This window comes from Phyllostomus hastatus, unplaced genomic scaffold, assembly GCF_019186645.2.
Source record: "Phyllostomus hastatus isolate PE091 unplaced genomic scaffold, TTU_PhHast_1.1 phas_contig_80, whole genome shotgun sequence".
NCBI lineage: Eukaryota > Metazoa > Chordata > Mammalia > Chiroptera > Phyllostomidae > Phyllostomus > Phyllostomus hastatus.
In genome coordinates this window covers 57,431,998-57,447,268 of record NW_025333960.1, presented here as the reverse complement: position 1 = coordinate 57,447,268, position 15,271 = coordinate 57,431,998, and the positions used below count along the sequence as shown (strand labels likewise).

The 15,271-nt window shown below is 57.8% G+C and overlaps 1 protein-coding gene across 1 annotated transcript in view; it reads right to left on the bottom strand.

The window, feature by feature from the left end:
* PARD6G (par-6 family cell polarity regulator gamma) overlaps positions 1-15,271 on the bottom strand; it is a 54,702-nt gene that overhangs the window by 28,962 nt on the left and 10,469 nt on the right. Inside the window, exon 2 of the mRNA XM_045850435.1 lies at positions 1,246-1,468. Coding sequence (XP_045706391.1) covers positions 1,246-1,468 — 223 coding nt within the window. The remainder of the gene's footprint in view (positions 1-1,245; positions 1,469-15,271) is intronic.

Sequence of the window (15,271 nt, the reverse complement as noted above, 5' to 3'; positions counted from 1 at the left end):
GGCCAGCGGTCTCCTGCTGCTGCCTGCGTCACCACAAACAAGACGCGGCGGCTCACAGCCACGGGGCGCCGGCCAGCGTGCGCCGGCCAGCGTGCTCTGAGCTGTGCCCGCGCTGCCCGCTCACCTCCTGGCCACCTGGGCGGAGAGCGGCACCGGCCGGCCCCGAGTCCCCGAGGGCTCCGCCCAGGACACTGTGGCTGCTGCTTCTAGCTGGTGCTCAGCTCTGCCCCAGGGAGCCGCCGCCACCTGGAGACGGGGACCCTTCCCCTCCTGCCGAGCTCCGAGTCACAGGAGCACAGAGGCGAGCTGCGAGGGGCCCCGGCCACCCCGCTCCTTGCGGGCGCTCAGCGCTCACCTGGGGCAGAAGGTGCCCTCAGGGAAGGAGAGGCCCTCAGGACCAAATCAACCACCAAACGCCACTTTCAGGATGTCGAGTGCCCCCTCGGGTACCTCTGCCCGACAGCACGGCCGGCCCCCCGACAGCACGGCACGGCCTGCACGGTCCAGTCGCACACGAGCTTCCTGCAATGACCACCCGCTGCTTGGGGGCCGCGGGAGCGGGGGGCCAACCAGGCGCCCTGGGCCAGGCCGTCCCAGAGGGGACCCGAGGGCGCCCCGGCCCCGATCCCCCTGGGGACCCACAGACAACGACACTCGGGGAGCGGCATTCGCGCATGTTCGAGGGTGCCACCCCGAACCCTGTGTAGTTCCTGGGGGGACGGCACGTTATTTGGAAATGTGTAGGTTCTCCCCAACGCGGCACAGAGAAGCCAGACCTGAAACGCGGCTCTAGGAGTGGGCAGCACGAGGCCGGCCTCCCATGACCGCCGCCTCGGGCCCTATTTCCCAGGGGCAGGTGCGTTGTCACGGCAACGCCAGGCCTCCAAGGGCACCTGAACCTGAGGGACACCACCTGAACTCAGGGACGCCGGAAGGCAGGCGAGCACCGTCTCCCAACCCCAAACACACACCCCGAGAAACTCACGTTTCCTGCCTGGGTAACTGACTACGGCCTTTTTGTCACTGAATTCACTCGCTTCCATTCGCACACTAAAAGTATCGACACTGTTTCCTCCTCGGCACTTAAAAATCAGAAAGCAACACTATTTCCAGCGGGAAACGCAGTTTAAACATGTTTATGCCTTTCTAACGCAGTCGTGCTGGCCAAGCGGTGCGACTCCCTCGTCTCTCACGCCGGCGAGGGCCCGGGGCCCTGCGGCTCGGGCCGGGCGCCGCCCCCAGTACCTCGTTTCTGGATGAAGACCCTGAGCAGGGGGTTCGCGCTCGACACGGCCTTGCAGAAGTTGTCGTCGTTGTTGATGGGCAGCAGGTCGCCGTGCACGTCCGCGTAGCCGATGGTCACCTCGGTGTTGGCGATGTGGTGGGTGTGCACAACCAGCTGGTAGAAGTCCTCGAACTTGCCGGGCTTCTGACGGTCTAAGGAGAACCTTCGGAACTCAGCCCCAAACTACAACGCAAGAGACGGGCGTCAATGAGCAGCAGGGAAAGGGCACCGAGAACCAGCAACAAGTGCGTACTGGGCCTCCCCAGGCCCGGGGCAGAGCGGGACGGGGTCCTCAGGGGGCAGAGCGGGAGCCCCCGAGGGGGCAGCTGCCAGCTCAGGCCGAGGGGAAGGAGGGGAAGGAAGCGGATGGAACCGAGGATGGAACCTGGAGTTCCCCTCGGCCCCCTCACGGGCCAGGCCCTGGCGCCTGCACGGCCCTGAGGTGGCTCAGATGCAGCGGGACACGCACAGCTGAAACTTTCGGACTTTTTCCTAAGGACAGGGGAAGTGCTGGAACAATTTTGCCTTTAAACAAGGAAGTGACCTGATGTGATTTGCATTTTTAAAAGAACAAAGAGAAGCCCTGGGAACGGATCAGAGGGGAAGCAGATGAGAGAAAGAAGAAACCAGGTGGAAAGGGGCTCCATGCACCACAGGGGACAGGGCAAGTCTCCTCAGAAACGATGCTCCTCACTCTCCTGGCGCTGGGAGCCGCCCCGCCCCCTTTCCCAGCCTCGGGGCCTGACTCGGATGCCACAGCGCTGGGCAGAGCTCCAGGAGAGGACCCAGGTCACCTCCCATCGGGTGGCCGGTGCGGGGCCCAAAGACACCGCCTCTGTTTGTTTGCACGGAGGTCTGGCCGCTCTCCTCGCCTGGCAACAGGCAGGACAGAGTCCGCGCTCCTCAACACAACGGCACAAAGTCATTATACTGGTTCCAAAATACACAGCAGGGGGATGCCTGATGTTTACACAAAACCAGCCGCAGCATCCTCTGGCCTCCGTGCGAAGGCGGACCCCCCACACCACCCAGGTCCGCCAGGCTCTCACTGCTGGGCGGGCACTGGCTCGGCCCCCAGGCCTGCCACTGGCAGCTCGACGAGGGTCTGCCTTTCTCACAAGTTCCCAGACGGAGCCTGGGGACCCCGCACACAAAGCCCCCGGGTTTAAGGGAATCACTGTCCACACGTCACCTTCCACTGGCTCGGAGAGCCAGTCTCCTGAGGCGTTTCCCTTCTGAAAAGCTAAGGGAAACAGACTCCTCACCCACCCTGCGCTGCCCCGGGAACAAACACCCCCCAGGGACAGGGCAGTGGGCAGTGGGACAGCGCGAGGCACCGGTCTGGGACGGTCCTCCTCCCACGGCTGGGTCAGGGTGGCAAGGCTGGGGGCTCGCAGGGCCCTCCGGGGCCGGGGCAGGGCCAGGGCCTGGGGCTGCGGCCGGCCGGGAGCAAGCCCGGGGCCTCCCCTGTCCTCGGTGGTTGCTCTAAGTGTGCGCAGAGCTTTCTGGGACACAAGGGACGGCGAGCCCACGACACGAGTGGGAGGCGGCGTTCTCCAGGTCTGGCTTCCAGCCGCACCGGACGTGTTCACGGGTGTCACCCACCGTCTCACTCCCCTCTCACGCTTCTAACATTTGCCACCTTCCCGGGCGATTAGCTTGTCATCAGTGCACGCCTGCCTCTCACTCGCACATAAAATAAAGACGTTCGTCGCGTCTGATGGAACCGTAGGAGTGTTTCCGGTGCCCACGCAGAACCTGCAGTCCGACGTCCCCCCACACGGAGCACCACACCCTCGTCCTCCTCTGGGGCGCACAGACCGCCCCGCGCCCCACGGCCTCCGGGCTTGTGCCCCACCCTGCGATCGCAGCGACGGAACCACAGGCCCGACTCGGGGAGCGGGGAGCGGGGAGCGGCAGTGTCTCCGTCACCGTGGCAGGTGGCACTTGGTCTGAGACGCATCTCCATTTGCTTCTCGGTCCCTTCAGTGACTTTGCTCAAGTGTGTCTGAGCAGGTCGACTCGTGACTTTTTTCAGCTGAAACGCAGTTGTCCTCCAAACTTGCGTTGCGTTCGGGTGCACAATTTGGTGATTTGCAGTGAAAGCAAGCACAGATTTCTCCTGGCGGACGCAGGTGTGACCTGCATTTGACCGTGCGGCTGGCTCTGCCGGAGGAGCTACGGGGTTTGAAAGAAGGGTGTGAAATGCGACATGATAAAAGCACTTTTCCCCACTTTGCAGTTGTGGCAAAATACACGTAACATAAGCTTTACCATCTTAAGCACTCTTTCATTTTTTTATTTCCCAGCGTCAGGTGACATGCAGTGTTGCACCGGTTCCAGGTGCACAGCACCGCGGAGGGACGACCGCACGCTTCACCGAGTGACGCCGGGGAGCCTGGCGCCCGCCCGGCCCCACTCACAGTTCTGACGACGACATCACCGACTCTGTTCCCTGGGCTGCGCTGTGCGTCCCTGGGGCTCGTCTGGACCGGCCAATCCGAACTTCTCCCCCCTTCGCCTCTTCCACTCAGTTCCCCAGCCCCCCGCCCTGCACCTGGCGACCATCGGTCTGCTCTCTGTGTCTGTGAGTTTGTTTTTGTTTTACTCATTTTGCTTTTTAGATCGCACAAGTAAGGGAAGTTACTTGGTAGATGTCTTTCTCTGTCTGACTTCCTCCACGGAGCAGAATGCCCTCTGGGTCCAGCTGTGTTGCCGCAAGTGGAAAGGTTTCGTTGTTTTCACGGCTGATCACAGTTGATTGCACCTCTGGACCCCGACCTCTTCTGCCGACCAGCAGACCTCAGGCTGTGTCCGCATCATGGTCACTGTGCATTTGATGTCCGTCTCTGTCTTGTTACACTCTCCACTTCACAGTGCTTCGTCTAGGCACTGCCGCCCCAACCTTTCCATCTGTTCGGTGGCGGGCATCGGCAGGAAATACCTTTTCTGCCCTTGACGTTCAGTCTCTGTGCCTTCGGATCCGAGGTGGGTCCTTTGGAGGCAGCACATGTAGGGGTCTTGTTTACCTGCCCACTGGACCACCCTGTGTCTTTTGACTGGAGCATTTAGTCCATTTACATTTAAAGAAATTGTTCGTAGGTATGTAGTTATTGTCATTTTATTATTCATATTTCTTACCCTTTCTCCATCTTCCCCTTAAAGAAGTCCCTTTAACGTTTCTTCTAATACTGACTGGCTGGTGGTGAACTCCGTCAGCCCTTCCCTGTCTGGGAAGCTCTCGTCTGTCTTTCATTCTAAATGGTGGCTCCGCTGGGAGGAGCAGTCTTGGCTGTCAGTCCCTGCTTTTCATCACTTGGAATATTTCAGGCCAATCCCTCTGCCCTGCACAGTGTCGTTGAGAAATCAGCTGACATTCTTGTGGGAGCTCCCTTGCAGGTAACTGTCTTTCTCTTGCCGCTTTTAAGATTCTCTCTTTGTCTCCAACCTTTGGCATTTTAACCAAGATGTGTCTGGGAGTGGGCCTCTTTGGGTCCCTCTTGCCTGGGGCGCTCTGTGCTCCCCGCACTTGCGTGTGCGTTTCCTTCGCCGGTTCAGGGCAGTTTCCAGTCGTCGTTTCTCCAGACGGGCCCTCGGTCCCTCGCTCTGCTCTCCTCCCTCTGGGACCCTTAGAAGCGAACATTGGCACGTCTGATGTTGTCCCACAGGTCCCTTGAACTATCCTCATTTAATTTTTTTCCTTTTTGCTGTTTTGACTGGGAGCTTTTTGCTACCTTATCTTCCAAATCACTGGTCCATCCCCTGCTTTGTCACATCTCCTACTGGTTCCATCTACTGTGTTCTTAGTGTCGGTGACTGCATCTCCTTTCTGACTGGTGCTTCCTCATGGTTTCTAGTTCTTCACGCAGGTTTGCACTGAGCTTACCTGCTCTTCCCAAAGTTCCCTGAACACCCTTATCATCAGTATTTTGTACTGTGTTTGGTAGACTGCTTGCCTCCGTTTCACTTATTTCTTTTCCTGGAATTTTGTCCTGTTCTTTCATTTCGGACACATTTCTTTTTTCCGTCACTCTGGCTGCTTCCCTGCATTTGTGATCTGCTACGTCTCCTGGTCTTGGCAGAGTGGCCTTACGTAGCAGACGTCCTGCAGGGCCCCGAGGTGCCGACACCCGGCTGACCTGAAGACTATTAGGGTCAAACCAAAAGGACCCGGGAACTAGCTTGAATAATCTCCCAGCAGCCCTGGCTGGTGTGGCTCAGTGGATTGAGCGCTGGCCTGCGAACCAAAGGGTCGCTGGTTCAATTCCCAGTCAGGGCACAGGCCTGGGTTGCAGGCCAGGCCCCCTGTGTGGGGCACATGACAGGCAAGCACACACTGATGTTTTTTTCCCTCTCTTTTCCCTCCCTTCCTCGAACTCTAAAAAGGAATAAATACAATCTTTTAAAAGAAATAATCTCTCGAAAGCCGAAGATGGGATTATTTGTGCATTTAATCATTAGCAAGGATCATAACTGTTAAGGGCTGAAACACATACAGTATGTATATACAAATACATTTGATTATCATAACCAAAAACTTCTCTTTTACTTTTTTAATAAGGCCAGGGAACCAACCCACTGTTTTGAAAACTGGTAAAGAATCAAGCACTCTTTCAAAAGTAACATCATCTGTTACCAGGAAACTCACAGAAGTACAACGCCTTGCTTCCCAGAGCTTGCAGATAAACAAACTGTCGTTCTATTATTATTTTGATAATAATTATTGTATTTCATAGCTGAACCCAGCTATCATTCCTACAACAGAATAGTAAAAAATGGGGGTTACCTCTTAAAGTTAAAAAAAATTATCTCAAACACAAAGTAAGGAGGCCAATAAACAAAAGTGAATCAACCGGCTTCTAAGTGTAATTCATTTCTATTTGCTTTAAAAATAGTAGACAAGTAACAGTAATATGGTCATCATGCTCCACTCAGGAAAGAAAGGCTCTGTCTCTCTGCCGGTCTCCCCACCCACTGATCTAACTTCTTGTCAGTCAAGGAGGGGAGGCGGCGACAAGTGCTCCTGGGGGTGAAAAACTCCACTTGTTACAAAAGCAACGCGCCGCCCCGAGTGAATGGGGTTACTGCCAAAGGTCTGTGCCCCAGAGCAAGGCACTCCTCCTGGGCCCAGGAGCGAGGAGGCTCCACGTGGTAGAGCCCCAAGACCGCTAGGGAAGTTCGAGCCGTTGCTGTTCTGCCGGTCCCGCTCAGAGCCCCTCGGGGACCGTGGAGTGACAGTCTGCACCGCTCCACGCCGCCTGCAGGCAGCAAGGACGCTGGCGACAATGGCCAAAACCCACTTTCCCAGAATTGTGGGAACTGACCGAAGGCTTGTAACCACCCAGGGCGGGTCCTTCCGAACCTCAGGGCCTCGAGCTCTGCGGAGGTTTCACCCCCTCCCTCCCTCCTTCCCCACCCCCGGGGCTTTGAAAGGCAGCCGCCTAACAGCCCGAGAGGGCAGGACGGGGTGCGCCCACCCAGAGCCCCTCGGCCAGGAGCCGGCCCTGGAGACGCCCCACTCACAGGGCTTGTGCTCATTGGGCCTGAGCAGAGCGCACTAGGGCGAAACCCCGAGCCTCCGGGCATCCGTGAAGGACAGTCCGCGGCCACTGCTTCTCGATGCAAGGTCATACGAGGAAAGTTCCATTTTTAAAGGAGATTTTCACAACATGGTAGAAATTACGTACTTTGTAACTGTACATTCACTGCGAGAAAATTAGATGCCACCTCCCACATGTGTCATCACCTGCACAGGTGAAAGTCCCCAGATTCTCGGTGGGGGGGGGGTTGTGGTGTCTGAAGACATTCAGGGTAAAGGAGTCTCGCAGAGAACCCCCGAGGCGAGGCAGCCGCTGCGGCAAGAGCCGGACAAAGGGCACAGAGAAAGCTGGGGTTCACACCTGTCGGGGCGACCACTGAGTAAAAAACACAGGCTCGCACCAGAAAGCAAGGTTTGGTGAAGACACGGAGAAATCGGAACCCCAATTAAAAACAGAATTATCCTTTGACCCAGCAATTGCGCTCCTGAGCGCGCACCCGGAAAAACGGAGAGGAGGGTCTGGGGGTCTTGGGGAGCCGCCCGCGCACAGCCGCGCCTGGCGGCCTCCTCCGCAGTCGCCAAGCGCAGGAGCGGCTCAGCCGGCTGTTGCGCCTTGACCGACGGGGGCTCCGGCGGATGCGACAGCCGCGCGACCGCACGCACAGCGTTCTGACCCTGACCGCGCGGTCACGGGCGGGCGCGGAGACGGCGAGCGGAGCGGCTGCCAGGGGCCGGGAGGGGGGAGGCGGGAGGCGGGAGGCGGTCGTCTCCAGGGCACAGCGTTCAGCGTCCCAAGACCAAAGGACGCAGGTGCTGGCGACAGCAGCGTCGCATCGCTAAGGTACTGAATAGCCCTGAACCGCACGCTCAGAACGCTTCAGACGGCAAATGTCGTCATGCGTATTTTACTCGGACGCCAAGAAGAGGGAAAAGGCACCCTGGGGAGCGAGAGGCTCATGGTGGCTTGGAAATGCCTGACACTTGGGAACCCGGAGGGCACTCAGGTGGGTGCGGGCTGTGTGCGGGACCCTTTCACCTGGCTGACCTTTCACCTGGCTGACCTGTCACCTGGCTGACCTGTCACCTGGCTGACCGTGGGACGCTCTGCCACCGGGGAAAGGAGGCCGAGGGCGAGACGTGCTGGCGGGTGGAAGGTGCGCCCCGCCAGGCGCACAGGCCGGAAGGCTCCCGCTCCTGCCACTGAAGCAGCTCTGCCCGGTCGTCACGTGGCCACCGAGCTGACTAGGCAGATGCTTGGGCGGCCACACACGAGAAGGGACGCTCGGTCCAGCATTAGCCCAGGAGAGTCGCAACACACACACCAGCACCAACCACAAACCCTCAAGAGGGAAGCGTCTTAATTCCAGGGTGGTGACATAGTATTTAAAGTGCCATCAGAAAGGATGAAAATATTTAGGAAAAAATGTAACAAAAGAAGTGAAAAGATGTGTACACTGAAAACTACAGTGCATATAACAATGCAAAATTAAATTAACCCTTCACAGTATTTAGATGCCTAAGTTATCCTGTGGGCATCTCAACAGCATAAAGCAAAAAAACCAGACTTTCATTCCGGAAGTTTGACAATTTGAAATACAGTCATCTTGCTCTTCATTTCTGATACACGAACTACAGTTCTCTATTCCGCCTGGTATTCTGATCAAAGTCATCAGCAGATGTCTTCAGAGAACAGGTGAAGTTACTTAAGGCATTGAAAATGGAGGGCGGGGAGACATTTGATGTTCACGGATTGGAAGACAAGATTTTTAGATAGCAATACCTCCCAAGTTGGTTGAAAATTCAATTCAACCCATATTGAAACCCTAGCTGCCTTTTTTGCAGAAATTGGCAACCTGTTCCTAAAATTTATACAGAAATGCAAGAGACCCCCCAAAAATCCAAAAGATTCTTGAAAAAGAACAGAGAGTTGGAAGACTCACACTTTTCAAATTCAAAACTTACAGTGCAGCACTGGCATAAAAATAGACACGCAATCGATAGAACAGAATTTGGAGTCCAAAAAAGAACCACCTCAGGTTTGCGATCCATTGGCCTTTGATAAGAATGCCAGGAAAGTCCGTGGTGGAAAGAGCAGCCTTTTCGACAGATGGTGCTGGCTCGACACCGCATGCACACCAAGGAGGCCAGACTGCTACCTCACTCACATCACGAGCAAAAATTAGCTCATATTGGATAGAGATGGAAATGTGATACATTTATGACACTTTTAGAAGACACAGAATTACATTTTCATTACTTGGGTTAGGCAATGATTCTTTGATCTAAAAGCATAAGCCACAACGGAACAAAATAGATACATTGGCCAGCATCAAAGTGGAAAACTATTGTGCTTCAAAGGACACCATCAAGAAAGTGAAAAGAAAACCAACAGCATGGGAGAAACTACTGCAAATCATGTGTACAATACGGGACTTGTGTCCAAGATACATAAAGAACAACTAAAATTAGAGACTTCCAGCCAAGATGGAGGCATAGGTAGACACACTGTGCCTCTTCACACAACCAAAATAAGGACAACAAAAATTTAGAAACAAAAAACAACCAGAACTGACAGAAAATTGAACTGTATGGAAGTCTGACAATCAAGGAGTTAAAGAAGAAACATCCATCCAGACCTGTAGGAGGGGACTCAAATCAATGGAGTGGACCAGAAGGAAGAAACAACCAAACAGAAAAGAATGAAGAAACAAGGATTCAGAAAAATGAGGAGAGGCTTAGGAACCTCCAGGACATCTTCAAACGTTCCACCATCCGAATTATAGGGGTACCAGAAGGGGAAGAGGAAGGGCAACAAGTGGGAAAGTTATGTGAACAAATAATAAAGGAGAACTTCCCCAATCTGGCAAAGGAAATAAACTTCTAGGAAGTCCAGGAAGCTCAGAGAGTCTCAAAGAAGTTGGACCCAAGGAGGAACATACCAAGGCACATCATAATTACATTAGCCAAGATTAAAATGAAGGAGAGAATCCTAGAAGCAGCAAGAGATAAGGGGACAGTCACCTGCAAAGGAGTTCCCATCAGACTGTCAGCTGATTTCTCAAAAGAGACCTTACAGGCAAGAAGGGGCTGGAAAGAAGTATTCCAAGTCATGAAAGACAAGAACCTACATCCAAGATTGCTCTATCCAGCAAAGCTTTCATTTAGAATGGAAGGGCAGATAAAGTGCTTCTCAGATGAGGTCAAGTTAAAGGAGTTCATCATTACCAAGCCCTTATTATATGAAATGTTAAAGGGACTTCTCTAAGAAAAAGAAGATTAAACATATACAGTAAAATGACAGCAAACTCACAATCATTAGCAACCACACCTAAAACAAAAACAAAAAACAAACTGAACAAACAACTAGAACAGGAACAGAACCACAGACATGGAGATCACATGGAGGGTTAGCAGCAGGAGAGTGGGAGGAGGAGAGAGGGGGAAAAGGTACAGAGAATAAGTAGCATAGATGGTAGGTAGAAAATAGACAGGGGGAGGGCGAGAATGGTATGGGAAATGTAGAAGCTAAAGAACTTATATATATGACACATGGACATGAACTAAAGGGGAACAATGTGGGTGGGAGGGGGTGCGCAGGGTGGAGGGGAGTGAAGGGGGGAAATGGGACAACTGTAATAGCATAATCAATAAAATATATTTTTAAAAAATAAAAAGAACATCTAAAACTCAACAATAAAAAGGCAACCCCATTAAAAATGGACAAAATCTTGAGTAGATATTTTTCCAAAGAAGATGCACAAACGGCCCATAAACATGAAAAGGCCTCAGCGTTCAGCCTGTGACGAGGTGCAATTTCACCCCAGGATGACTCGGACCACAGAGACAGACAGAGACAGGTGGCGATGCGCTGGAGCACGGTGGGGGAATCCGGACTCTCCGCTGCAGGAAGGGAGGCGAAGCGGTGGAAGCTGCTTTGGAAGTCAGTGTGGAGGCTCTGAAGAGTGTTGACCAGGGTTACCACAGGGCCTGGAGATCCCACTCCAGAGGGACGAACACAGACGCCCACACGAACTGCACGTGAGTGTCCGCGGCAGCGTCATTGACGACACAGCCAAGAGTGGGAGCAAGCCAGGTGCCCCCACGGACGACGGAGGGAAGACCGTGCTCTATCCCGACAGCTGCTACGCAGCCACAGGACGGGGTGAGGTGCCGGCACACAGCTCGGCAGAGAGGAACCTCCGCAACATGCGCCCCGGGAGAGACGCCAGGTACCCAGGACACGGCCCCACGACTCCATGTGCACGGAGCACGCAGAGCAGGCAGCCCCCGAGGAAGCAGACCGGGGTCGCCGGGGGCTGGGCGTTGGGGGGGCTGAGAAGGATGGCCAGCGGGCGGCGGCTCGGGAAGCGTTCTGAGGTCAGTCGCAGTCACGGCCGCACGCCACTGAGAATGTGCGAAACACTACTGACCTCACACCTTAAAGCCACGGTTTCTACTCGATGTGAATTATAGCTTAGAGAGCGATTGTCTAAATATTTCACCTTAAAGAATAATTTTGCCTGGCTGGTGCGGCTCAGTGGGTTGAGTGCAGGCTGCGAACCAAAGGGTCGCCAGTTCGATTCCCAGTCAGGGCACGTGCCTGGGTTGCAGGCCAGGTCCCCAGTGGGGGCATGTGAGAGTCAACCACACACTGATGTTTCTCTCTCTTTCTCCCTCCCTTCCCCTCTCTCAATAAATAAATAAATAAATAAATAAATAAATAAAATTTGAAAGATAGTTGAAAGGTGACTGAGAACCTCATTCGCAAACACGGAGACCCCAGGGGCGGCACTGCACATGTCACCCAATGGGGGGTCTGCTTCTGCCCCAGACAGAGGGGGCCCCAGCGGACGGGGTCCAACCACGGGCTGTCATCAGTACAAAAGGTGAGGGCCTGAGAGCTTGGGGAGGCCCCCGGTGACAGCGGGCCGCAGCGGAGAAGCGGGAGGTGACACTGGGTCCCAGCTGGCAGGGCCAGCTTTTCTGGCTCGAATCGGTCCGGCCGAGCTGAACTGGGGAGCAGGATCCGGGCCAGGCACCGGAGCAGGACGGAACCTGCCTCCTCTCACACGCCCCTCTCCACCCTGGCCACGCACGCACGGCAGGAAGCCCTCAGCCTCCCTTCTCCAGCTCGGAGCCTGAAGCTTCCTGTGAAGGGCGTTTCAGGAGGCACGAAGCTCTGGCAACGTGAGTCTGTTTCATCTCTCAACGTCATGTGACCCCAAGGGGAATCCACTACCATGATTATGTTTTGTTTTGCATGTTAAGGACATTAAAAATGCAAACTTTTTTCTTCTTGACACCTAGTGTCTCCACACTCACCCATGAGTTTAAGCAACTGCGCCGTGGGGAGACACCAGTGCAACTCGGCAGGAAAGGCTTGTTTGCTGGGCCCCTCAAGGCTGGCCGCCGTCGGCGTGCCCACCACAGCGCTGGCAGGCCTCCCACTGGGAAGTGCCCCTCCGACCCCCACACTGACTGGTCCCGTGGGGGCGGCAGCTCGGGCTCAATGTGCTCTGAACTGGAGAAAGGCGAGGCCACCAGGCCCTGGGTTTGGAAGGTGCCCACGGGGCACGCTGGGCGTGGTCAGACTCACCAGGCGAGGCCGCAGGAGCCAGGCACTAGGGAAGAGCACTCACCAGTTAAATCAGCTCCGAAAGTGGGTCACTCCAAGACACCGCCCCCACCCCGGGCAGCCCCAGACGTTCAGCCACCGCACGCACGAGCCCAGGAGAGCAGGTCTGGCCGGGGTGCCCGGCACGCTCTGGGCGCAGCAGGCAGCCAGGTCTTCATCGCGCTCATGGGCTGCACCGCCGCTAACCGTTTCCAGTAAACCTCCACAGGTTTCCACGGAGCCTGCATGGACCGACAGCCACAGGACAGGGGGTCGGGTGAGAGCTGCCTGCGCCTGCCTCGCCCGTGACCCCCAAGCAGGGGCCTCGCGTCAGCAGGCGGTGTTCCCACGGGCACCACGGAGAAGGCACGGCACGTGGGTTCCTCTGCGGACGGACGTGTGAGTGGGGCCTCTCGGCGTGTCAGACCCATACCGTCTGCAGGGCGCCAGCAGGGCGCTGGCCGTGGCTGCACTTCAGGCGTCAAAGCTCAACACCGGCTGCCAGTGTGAAAGACACAGAGTCACGTGGGCTCTCCATACACCCGGAGGCCCCCAGAAGGCCCTGGGCACCTCCCTGAGAAAAGCCGGGGTGGCCATGGTCCTCCTGCACTGCTCCCTCCAGCCTCCAGGAGAGCGGCCCCAGGCACCCCGAACCGCCGGGGCCCTCTCCCAGAAGCGTCATGTAAAGTGACATGTGTCCCTTTCCTTGCACCCCCCCCCAAACCGCCAACAAGAACTCACTGAGCAGACACCGCCCCGCACTGGGCCTCTCAGCCGTGATAACAGCGACCCGATGTCGTCCCCCACAGGCCCGGGCAGTCACAGGCACTCGGAACGCGGCCCGAAGGAGGGACGCGAGTGGGGGGTGGGCCCTGCTTCCAACCACCCTCAGGCTTCGTCCGACGGCTCTGGGCTGGCGGCTGCCTGCACACCGGGGAGCGCGGGAGGGCAGCAGAGAAAACGCCTGTCCTTCGCGGAACTTGCCTCCTCGGGGGGGAGAGACGCGGTTCCAGGCTGAGCAGCGAACACACGTGAGCGGCCGGTGTGCGGGGGCGGGGAGGAGGAGGAGGGGACGGGAGGAGACGGGCGGGACCCTGCAGCCCACCTCCCGGTCCTCCTCCTCCGGGGACGACGAGCGGACTCAGGCCGTCCCGGCGCTGGGCCAGTCCCGGCCGCACGGCCTGCTCCGGCCTCTCTGGGCTCCCGCTGGGCACGTGAGGGCGGGGCTGTGGGGCTTCGCACACAGAGCGGGTTGGGGCGGCGACCGCTCCAGCCCAGTACAACCATCGCCCTGCTCTGCAGGGGCCAAGGGCCCTGGCCCCCGACCCTCCGGCTCCGGCCCCCCACTCCCTCCCAGCAGCGCTGCCCGCCCGGCGCCTGGCCGAGGAGCCTGGGACCCCGCGGTCATTCTCCAGTGTCAGAGGTCGTGTTCACCCGGGACACAGGCTCCCGCGGGCAGCGGGGGCCACGACGCCCTTCACATGAGGAAGGCCCTGGCACCTGCCCTGCAGCGCACACCTGAACCGAGCACGTGCGAGAGGCTGGTGTGCGGGGGGGCCCTGAGCCTCTAGCGGGGGAGCGGGAGGCGGTCCGGCCCACTGGGGCCCGCCCCCGCCGGGACCCCACCCCTCCGAGGCCCCGCCCCCGCCGGCCGCTCCCAGGTGGGCCGGCCTGTCGGGTGTGAGCAGCGGCAGGTTATCAGAAACCGAGGACGAAGGAAAATGTTCATCAAAGCACTCACAACAGTGAAAAACGGGAACCGTAAAAGCTCATCGAACGGGCGAAGCACGTCCCAGGGACGAGATGTGGAGAAGCCGCCCGCGTGCGGTGTCGGGCCTGACCCTGGAAGCCTGACCCCGCGGAGGCTGAATTCGCGGCGCGCTCCGGGGAGGTCGAAAGTCACAGAACAGGCCGCAGGGCCCGCCGGGGGCGGCGGGCGTTCTCGCAGCTGGAGCCCCGCACACCCGGCCCACGCGCCGCCAGCCCGGGTCTCTGGGCCGGGCCCCCAGGTTCTGAGACGCCAGCCCGGCTCCGGAAGGCGCAGCAGCAGCAGCAGCAGCAGCAGCAGCAGCAGCAGCAGCGCACCTGGGCCGGCGGAGACGCGCGGCCTGCACTCTGACCGCGCGCTGGTCTGAAACGCGGGGTCGGAGACATCCAGTAAGCATCTTCCCGGTGCCGGCTCCAGGCGGTTCGTTCAACAAAACCGACTGAACGCAGACAGGGCCCCGGCCCTGAGCCCTTAGGGGGCGGAGGGTTTGTCTGACGGCCGATGGCGAGCAATGTGCAGTCACACACGACGCGACGCGACGCAAAACGCAGAGACTGCGGCGCAGGCCGGGTCGGAAGGGCAGAGGGAGGGCAGAGGGAGGGCAGGGGCGCTGCGCCCACGGTGCCGCCCACGGACAGCAGCCCCCGAACCGCGGAGGCAGCATGGGCGGCCAGACCCGCAGGCCCACTGGCACCGCTGATGTCCCCCTGCTCCAGGAGGTGGGTCCTGGAGTCACAACCAACAGGACCTTCGGAGGAAGAGCACCCTCTGTCACTCGGCCGGGGAGTGTCCCATGCCCCTCTCTGAGCCAGTCCCTTCAGGGGAGCGGGACCCCCCCCACCCTCACAGCCTCCCACCCCGGGCAGGGTCCAGGCTTGTCACCAGCAGGGGCTGGACCCCAGCAGAAGAGACCTAGCTGCGTGCAGGGGTAGGGCCCCAGGGGCATCTCGGGGCCGTTTGGGGACAGGGCCGAGGGACCGGGTGGAAAACTGAGCCCCCTTTGGGGAATGGCCACAGACACGGCCAGCACCTGCCGAGTCTGCTGGAGCACCGGGCTCTGCCCCG